The sequence below is a fragment of the Macrotis lagotis genome, chromosome 2 (genome assembly GCF_037893015.1).
Source record: "Macrotis lagotis isolate mMagLag1 chromosome 2, bilby.v1.9.chrom.fasta, whole genome shotgun sequence".
Classification (NCBI taxonomy): Eukaryota; Metazoa; Chordata; class Mammalia; order Peramelemorphia; family Peramelidae; genus Macrotis; species Macrotis lagotis.
Window position 1 is genome coordinate 320,399,999 of NC_133659.1, and position 9,905 is coordinate 320,409,903.

The 9,905-nt window shown below is 38.3% G+C and overlaps 1 protein-coding gene across 1 annotated transcript in view; it reads left to right on the forward strand.

Annotated features, from left to right (window-relative positions):
- DRAM1 (DNA damage regulated autophagy modulator 1) overlaps positions 1–9,635 on the forward strand; it is a 52,441-nt gene extending 42,806 nt beyond the window's left edge. Inside the window, exons 5-7 of the mRNA XM_074226707.1 lie at positions 1,867–1,925; positions 4,827–4,919; positions 6,743–9,635. Of these exons, the coding sequence (XP_074082808.1) occupies positions 1,867–1,925; positions 4,827–4,919; positions 6,743–6,784 (194 nt within the window). The 3' untranslated portion in view covers positions 6,785–9,635. The remainder of the gene's footprint in view (positions 1–1,866; positions 1,926–4,826; positions 4,920–6,742) is intronic.
- The last annotated feature ends 270 nt before the right edge of the window (positions 9,636–9,905 follow it).

Below are 9,905 nucleotides of genomic sequence, written 5' to 3' on the forward strand. Positions count from 1 at the left end.
GCACGTTGAGAGAGTGAGGAGGAGGGCTAGATTTGGATTCACAGGTCTTGGGTTTAAATTCTGACTGGGCCATTTACTAAATATCTGTGTGACCTTAGATAAGTCATTTGATTCTTTTGTAAAATCAAGGGGTGGATTACATGTCTTCTAAGCTTCCCTCTTGACCTAAAGATCTGAGTTTGAAACCTGGTTCTTTTGTTTACTTGCCAGTCTTGGGAAAGTTCTGTAACCTCCCTAAGGCCTTTCAGTTTCTTCACCTATAAAGTGAGTCACCTGGGAGGTTGAGTGGATAGAGCTCAAGGCCTGGGTCAGGAACCTGAGTTCAAACCCAGCCTTAGAAATTAGCTATATGACCCTGGACGAGTCATTTCACCCTGCTTGCCTCAGATTCGTCTTCTGTTAAATGAACTGGAGAAGGAAATGGCAAACCAGTTTAGAGCCAGGCAAACCCCAAATGGGATCACAAAGAATCAGACATGACTCAAATGACTAAACCACCAGAGTGAAGAATTTGGATCAGACCACTAAATGTCCCTTCTTTGTCCTCCGTCCAAGATCCTGGCATTCTGATTCTGCTACACCAAGTCTAATGGCCCTTCCACACGACCAATTCAAGACCCCCATCTGATCATACTACTCCCCACAATCTTTTCTACACCAATCATCCCCAATTCCTTCAACTAATATCGTAGCCATGTAGGTGGCACAGTGAACAGAGCACTGGACCTTGAGTCAGGAAGGCCTGAGTTTTAATCCAGTTTCAAATACTTACCAACTGTGTCCCTGAGCAGATCACTGTGTCTGCCTTAGTTTCCTTAACTGTGAAATGGGAATAATAAGAGTGCTTATATACATTTAAGATGGTAATTTGTGAGTGAGAGTCCCTTTTCTTTGGTCTAAAGGATGGAGACTTTCAAATGAAAATCACCATGATCTAGGAAGAAGAATGTTAGACTTGGATTCAGGATGACGGGTTTGAAGCTGTCTGATCCTGGGGAGGATATTTAATCTCTCTCACCCTCATGTTTCTGGTACGAACAAGGTTATTGTGAGACCTATACCTCTGCCTAATGAGATTGTGCATGTAAATCAGTTTGCAAACACAATATAAATGTGAGCTGCTACTACAGGGCACAGTGGGCAGAGCGCTGGGTCTACACTAGGAAGACCCATCTTCTGAAGTTCAAATTTGGTCTCAGACACTAATTCATTGTGTGACCCTGGGCAAGTCATTTAACCCTATTTGCCTTAATTTCCTTCTTTATAAAATGAGTTAGAGAAAGAAATGTCAAACCACTCCAATATCTCTGTCAAAAAAAAATCCCAAATGGGGCCATGAAGAGTTGGGTGTGACTGAAAAACTGAACAATAACAGTCTTGACTCCCAAGTCTGGTAATTTAATGTCAAAACGATTGCCTCTTGAGGTTAAAGGACTTAACCCAGGTTACTAAGTGGCACATTTGAATTCAGAGCTTCTTATCTGATACAGTATTCCTTCTCTTCTGAACCAGCAATGTCTGGTTAAAGAGTCTAACCCAAGCCAAGATGACTTTGTTTCCACAAAATTAAATGTTCACAATTTTTTTTTTCCTTTTTCCTCTCAACATATTTAGAAAGTAAAAATCATCACTCCACAAATTAGGAAACTGGGACACAGAGAAGGAAAGGAACTTTCTAAAAGTTGAACGAGTAGGATTATGATTTATACCTCTCCCAGGACTGTGTGGAGACTGACTTAACTGTTTATTTTTGTTATTGTGTATATTTAACCTGAAAATTCATATTCTTAAAAGACCACAAAACTTTGGTGTCCAAGGAGCCATTTTCTACCACATTGTTGTTTCCTTTACCCTTTATTTTCTCAGTGATTGCTTGTGCCTCACTAATTTCCATAACAAAACTGGAATGGAATCCAAATGAAAAGGTAAGAATGTCCTAGGTGTGTGACTAGAGTTAGCTGGAGACTGACCCACCTTTTGGGTGTGGGTGTTGGGGTAGAGATTGGGGTAGAATCTACAAAGATGAGTTATTTATTAGAGAAACATGAGAGAACATGGCAGATCCCAGAAGATTACTGATTTAGAAGGGGAAGACGTTTCAGAGACCATCCAGTCCAAAACCACTCAAGTTACTGGTGAAGAAACTGAGGCTGAGAGAGGTTAAGTTACTCATCCAACATCATGCATGTAATAAGCACTACAGACAGGATTTGAACCTGGGTTTTCTGAATGCAGGAAATAGGATTTGTTAAGGTTAGGCATAAAGATAGAAAAGTAATTTGCATGGAAATGACCATAGAATATATATTTGGACTTCGATAATTGCCAAGAATAGAGAATCTAGGACCTCAACTTTGGGAAACTCATGATTAGATGATGAAACATCAAAGAAAAAAAAGTGAAGAGTTTTCATAGAATGCAATCTCAGACTGTATTAAGAAAGCTATCATGTGCAGAATGAGGAAGTGAGATCCAGCTGAACTCTGCCATGGTCAGATCGCTGTGGGAATACTGCATTGAGTTCTGGGGGGCCACATTTTAGGAAGGACAGAATGCCAATTGCAGCCCATCCTAGTGTGGGTAACTGGACTGGTGAGGGACCTGGGGACGAGGCCAGATGTTAGAGAAGGAAAGATGACCGAAGAAGTCTGCCTTTGAGAAATGCTTTCTCTGCCTCCTAAACTGAGAAATTAAGGTTGAACTAAAAAGGAAAGCAGTTTGGGGCTGGGTTTTTTTTTTTTTTTAAGTTTCTAGGGGGAAAGGGTTTAACTTAAAATGGGAGGAATACAGTTTCTTCTATCTTCATTAATGAAAACTTCTACCAGCTGGTGAAGTAGTCATTCAAACTCTGTTTTTATCACAATGCACACCAGGAGGCAGCCTTTTCCCACAAATGGGATAGATCTCTATGCTGCCAAATCTATTAACAGTAAATGGACAAAAAAAGGAAAAACGATAAATGAACAGCTGGAGGCTTAGGAAGTATTTTTCTTCATGCCAGTTACCTCTGTTGATAAGAAACAAATGGTCTTTAATGTGGAAATATGTTTAACATGATTGTTCACATCTAACCTATATCAGATTACTTGCTGTCTAGGGGAGGGGAGATGACATGGAGGGAGAAAAATTTGGAACCCAAAAGCCTACAAAAATGAATGGTCGAAAACCATCTTTATATGTAACTGGAAAATATACTATAAAAATGAAAAGGAAACAAATGGTGGCGTTATTGGCTCATGGTTTAAATTCTATCAGTTTTTAAAATTCACAGGCTGTTTTGAGAGATTTCAACCCTGTGGGATCATAGAATCAGAGAGCCAGAGTTGGAGGAAATCTCAGAGGCCATCTGGCCCAACCCACTTATTTTGCAGATGAGGAAACTGAGGCCCAGGAAGGTGATACCATCTGCCCATGGTTGTCCAGCTAGTGGCAGCAATGACACTATTGAAGTTGAAGAGTAGTAACAGTTGGCTACATGACAAGCTGTATCTTTCTGTGCCTCAGTTTCCTCATCTGTAAAACAAAAGAGTTGGAGTCCCTTGCAGATCTAGATTTATCACACTATGACATACTTTTGCGACACTGGGTAAATCTCTTAATCTCCAAGACTCAAGTTTCTCACTTGTAAAATACTGATGTTGTACTAGATGACCTCTAAAGTGTCTTTTAGCTTTTGAATCTGATCCCAAGAACGTGGTCAAAGACGCAAAAAGCTTTCTGTCTACTGGGGGACCAGTTAAAGATTAGATTTACTGGTAGGGGGGCAGCTAGGTGGCACAGTGGATAGAGCACCGGCCCTGGAGTCAAGAGGACCTGAGTTCAAATCTGGTCTCAGACACTTAATAATGACCTAGCTGTGTGGCCTTGGGCAAGCCACTTAACCCCGTTTGCCTCGCAAAAAAAAAAAAAGATTTACTGGTAGACCAAAAAGTTGGGTGTAAGGGAAAGAGGATCTAGAAAATTGTTGCTCAAAGCTCAACTTGGTTGATGTAAGGAAGTAGCAGATAAAACCATACACTCTCCCCATGTCAGAATACCACTAGCTGATCCTTTCCTGGAAACTTGAAAGCATATCAGTATGCCAAAGACTCAGAAGCCAGAGGACCTGGGTTTAAATCCGACTTGTCAATTTTGCTAAGGATAATCTTAGGAAAGTTATTTTGCCTCATTAAATGAAGTCCCTCATTGGGACTCAAGTTTCCTCATTGTAAAATAAGGGAGAGTGGACTCAGTGGATTCTGAGGTCTCTTCCAACTCTAGAGATATGATTCTTCTTCATTCATTCCTCACCTCATATCAGGACTTCAGAAAAGTTCAAACAAAGCAACTTGATAAAATAAGGGAAGAGCTTAGAATCATATAACCTTAAGGAGATGGGATTTTAGAACCAAGACCAGTAGTTATGGACGGGGATGTATCTGGTGAAGCCTATGGACCTCTTCTCAATATATAATGTTTTTCAATGCATAAAATAAGATTACAAAGATAACCAATTACATTGAAATGCAATTATCAAAAATATGTTTCCTTAATAGTCACAGATTTTGGATTAAGAACCTCTGATATAGAGTCTCGATTTTGGACCAGACCTAAACTGTTTTCTCATTTATAAAATGACAGAGTTGGCTTAGATCTCTTCTAGTGTCCCTCCTAATAACTAATTCTCTGAGTCCGTGGTATTTGGATCCTTGGATCCTTGCCACCTTTGACCATCTCCCCAAGTGACTTGTGTATGTTCGATGCTCTTTTCTGGGAAGCTCTGGTCCTCCATTGATGGTTTAGGATTTACCCTCCAGTGAATTTTGTTTGTTTCTCATTCCCAACAGGATTACATATATCATGTAGTGAGCGCAATCTGTGAGTGGACAGTGGCTTTTGGCTTCATTTTCTACTTCCTGACTTTCATCCAAGATTTTCAGGTGGGTATTTGTCACATGTCAAAAATTGCAAACTGACCAGTAGAAACTTGTGTACTTTTTATGAATTTTTAAAATATGAGGTGTTTTCTGACTCTTTTAATAATCATGTCCAACTCTCTGTGATCCGATTTGGGGGTTTTCTTGGCAGAGATTTGCCAAGTTCATTTTATAGATGAAGATGCTGAGGCACACAAAGTTAAGTGACCTGCTCAGAGTCACATAAGCTATTAAGAGTCTGAGCTTGGATTTAAATTTACATCTTCCAGACTCCGGTCTAGTACTCTATTCACTGTGCCACACCCTATACTACTCTACCTTTCCAATCTTATTTTGTGTCTCCTCTCCTACCCCCATGTTGTAGACAAATAGTCCTAATTACAATCCTGCCTTTTCCAACTCTTCTAGGGTCTCCCTTATTATTTATTTCCTTATTTCTCCTATATAACTTGTTTGTATATAAGTATTTATTTACTCTTTCCTCCATTAGATTGTAAGCTCTTTGAGGGCAAGGTCTTTCTTTTGCTTCTTTCTGTATCTCTAGAACTTTAAAAATAGTCACTTATTATTTATTGATTGACTGGCATCTCAAAATGGTGCTTCCATGTTTCTATGTTTTTGATTACCCTGTGACCTATACATACTGTGTTTTTCCTTTTTTTCTTACTGTTTTAACTTTCTGTCCTTTAAAACCCAACTCAAAAGATACTTCTGATCTACCTTATCTGTAATGTTCTTTCCCTCAGATTCCTCATGGTATTTTGGTTTGTTTTGTAATGTTCCACTGTCTAGCTTCCTCTCTGAGTTTCTCACTAGGATCCTATCCTGTAGGTCCTTTTCTTTATAATTTTTCCAATCAAAATTTACCTGTCCCCTGTCTTTTTCCCTGCACTTTAAACTCTTGGAATTCTTTACTTCTTTCAGAATCTCAATCCTGGTGTTACCTCTGACATCTTTCCTGATTCTTCTATTTATTTTTTCCCTATTAAAATGATGTTCTTTTAAATTTCCCTTTGTGCGTGTTGTGTTCCCTTCAGGAGACAGTAAGTTCATTGAGGGCAGGAACTAATTTTTGTTTTGTCTTTGTCTACCTAGGTGTAAGCACCTAGCTTACACATAATAGGCACTTCATGAATGCTCATGAGAGTCAGTGTGGAGGGTTGTATGGCCTTGGAATAAGAAAGACCTGGTGATTGATAGAGGGAGTTTCCTCACCGGGAGTTCCCTAAACCAATTACATCAGGACTCCAGGTATCCTAGATTGAAAGAGAGATAGAGAGATGGATGGATGGGTGGATGGATGGATGAGTGGTTGGATAAATGGATGGAAAATAGATGACTGAAAAGAGCAATAAATATGTGGATGAATGGACTAGAATTGAATTGAAAATTGAATATATGGCTAGTGAAGCGAATCAATAAAAGGATGGATAGATGGAAGGATAGCAGACATATAGATGAGTGAATACAAGCATATAAAGATTGATGACTGGATAGAAGATGACTGGATATATGGATAAAAGGATAAATGTTAGAAAGGTAGATGGAAGGAAAGATGGATAATGTATAGATGGGAGGGTGGATACTTGGGTACCTGGATAGATAGATGCTTGTTGAATTGAATTGCAAACTCCTTGAGGGTAGGAATATCATCAATATTGACTTACCAACTCAGATAGATGCTACACAAGTCTACACTGAGCTAAGCTTTGAAGAGAGTAAGCTTCAAAAGATGGGGGTGGGGTGGGAAAGGGAATAGTGTTTTTGACTTTATCCAACTGGTCAGCCCTAAGATCTCTGACAGCCTTCATTCTCTTTTATTGTAGAATGTCACTCTAAGGATTTCTACAGAAATAAATGACTTCTGAAGAAAGAAGAATTCTCTTTTAGCCAGTGCATCTTATGGACTAGGGTACCAACCAGTGATGGCAGAGAAATGAGGCTTCGATGCCGACATGATCTTAGGGCTCTGCAGCAAGTTTATGACTTGAATTCCTTCCCCAAAGCTCCCATTTTTGTACTAGCCCCAAAGGTATGTTTCCAAAAAAGGTTTTAGGAAATTGTAGAAATATTTTGTATTTTTCTAAGACATTTAAAATATATATATATATATATATTATATATACTTACATAAAACTGGTACACAGAGAAGATTCTTTATGTCAAAAAATGAGAATGCTTTATTTTTGTACCAATTCTTGGTGGTTGTTTACTTTTAAAGTTTTATAAAGGGCAAGTGTTCCATTCTTTTTTATTAAAATTTTATTTTGTTTTTAGAGAATGGCTTGCCCAATTTTATAGTGAGGGCATTTATAAAATCCAGTTAATCATTGTAATATTTCTAAATATATCTTGTAAACATATTAACACTGACAAGTCACTGGTCTCTAAGTCAAATAGAAAAGGATGCCTTCAGGCTGCAAATTGACTTAGAAAAACCATGCAATAACATTGTCTATTTCATAATTATTTTTACTTTGCTAAACATTTCCTAATTTCATTTCAATTTGGTGTTGCATCAGGAGTTTAGAGGCTATACATTTGATAACTCTAGACGAAGGGACTCTTCAGATTTTCAGATAACTGAGAGTCAATGCTTCCTAATTCCATATTAACTTTTAAGTATTGCTGTAAAACCATACTTCTGAAATCCTATGCATTTAGCATGAGATTTTAGCTTCTAGTCGTACAAATGACTATATGACAAATTAGAAATTTTAAAATCTAATTCATAAACAGCAACAAGGCTAAATTAAGATGTGAGGGGAATGAGGAAAAAAGAACAAAGTGAAACTTTTCTTTGGATTTCATATCCAACATGTTTTTGAAATGATTATGGGAAAGGTATGATTTATATTAACCATAAAACTCTGGATAAACTTATATGGGATAAGCATTTAAAATGTTAAAAAAAATCAATATTTGCAGGGTGACCAAAGATTCAATCATTGCTTCTATTTTACAGTAACATATGTCCACAATAAGATGAGGGGCACATACCATACCTACAAACACACACACACACACACACACACACACACACACACACACACACACACCACTTTTACCAGTTCTGTATTTTCTCGACCTCTTTCAATTCAAAGGAGATTCATTATAGACACTAATTACAAAAGAGAAAGAGGTTTTTGCCTCTAAGGCTGATCTGGAGACCATCAAGAAAAGGATAAGCTCCATTTAGCATCACTGAACACCCAAACTTGGGGAAAGAAGATCCAGTTTTTTGAGCTTTCAGGATATACGCCAAGGGCAGCCCAATTATTTTTTGTTGCTGTTGTTAATCTTGGTGAAAATCAAGAAAATGGTGAGCACAGAATAGATGCTCAATAAAGACTTTGTTGATTGATGGGTTGAAAAAAATGTCCTTTCTTATTCTGAGATTATATGATTGATTGTTTGATATCACTCAGCTGAGGGGACTCATTAGATCCAAGCCAGGCATTCCTCTCAATCTTAAATGACTGCCTTTGTCTCCTCCAGATGGGAACTGTAGCCATTTCAGGAACCATCATAATGGGCAATAATATGGTAGGATCTCCAAGTATTACTGAAGTATGGGATGAACTCCTAAGTCAAGATTTTCCCATTATGAAGAGAAAAATGAACAATATATTCTTATTTATATGGGACCTACACTAAGGCTACTTAGAAGATAATGAGATACTTTATAATGGAGTTTAACACTTAATTCATTTTTATTGTTTACTAGTTGGTTCTTTGATAACCAGCTAGAGTATATATTGTATGTTTTTCTTTGTGTGCTGTAAACATTTCAGTTTTGTGTGGGTTTCACCATGTTGTGGCAACTCTCTCCAGTGAGGAAAGTTATGGCAGATACTGAACTTCTATATGTTATATGGGCTAGACAAAATGCCTTTTAGTCTTGGAAAGCAGGCAAAGCCACATATCTACTTCAAGCCTGGGCAGTTCTGCTGAAAGGAAGCCAAAGTTGGCCTTATCCACACATCTGTATCATTTTCAGTGCTCACTAAGTTATGTTTCTTTTTTATACCTCATGGCCTGAAGCATTTAAATAAAGGCAATATTCCTCTTTGCTGTGTCCATCATTTGTGTCTGCATCTATTTCAGTGGAAAGGCTGTCTGATGGGAAACAACTCTCCCTAAAGGATGGTGGAAGATCTAAATGGATGTTGGGTTAGTCAATCAGACAGTTAGCAATTATTAAGGGCCTCCTAAGTGAAAGACATTATGCTAAGCATTGGGGGAACAAGACGATAAAAAACACAAAAACAAATAACAGTCTCAACTCTTGAGGAACTCACAATCTAATTATAGTGATGGGGCCTGGACCTGGGTATCTTAGCTATAGAGAACTCTTGGGCAAGCATACTTTCTACCAATGTAGATCTGTACCTTCTCTTCAGCTGATCATCTTAGTTGTTTAGAGCACAGCAAACTCAGGGTCACGGAGCCATTATGTATTAGATGTAATACTTGACCCAAGTCCCCCTGGCTTTGAGGTCATTGTTTAGACTGTACTACCTCTCATTGGATATTAAGGATGACTATAATTTGAATTTTGTATTTTCTAGGTCAGGGCAATGAATAGAGGGCTGGACTGGACTCCAAAAGACCTCAGTTCAAATCCAGCCTCAAAGGTTTCCTGTTTGTCCCTGCCTTAATCCACTGGAGAAGGAAATGGGAAATTACTCCAGTATCTTTGCCAAGAAAACACCATGGCCAGTATGGCCCATGGGGTCGTGAAGCAACAACAAATTTTCTAGGTTCATTTTAAATCACATGTTCTTATGAGCTTTAGAGAAGCTGAATTTTTAAAATTAAACTAATTTCCTAAGAGACAAATGATATGAGAACTTGTCAACTAAATTAAGGCTTAATCAATCATTTCTTTTACATCTTGTTCCTGTCCCAATGACTCCCCTCTCCAGGTCACCCTGCAGCGTTCTTATAAGAAAGTAGTTGAGGGGTGGCTAGGTGGTGCAGTGGATA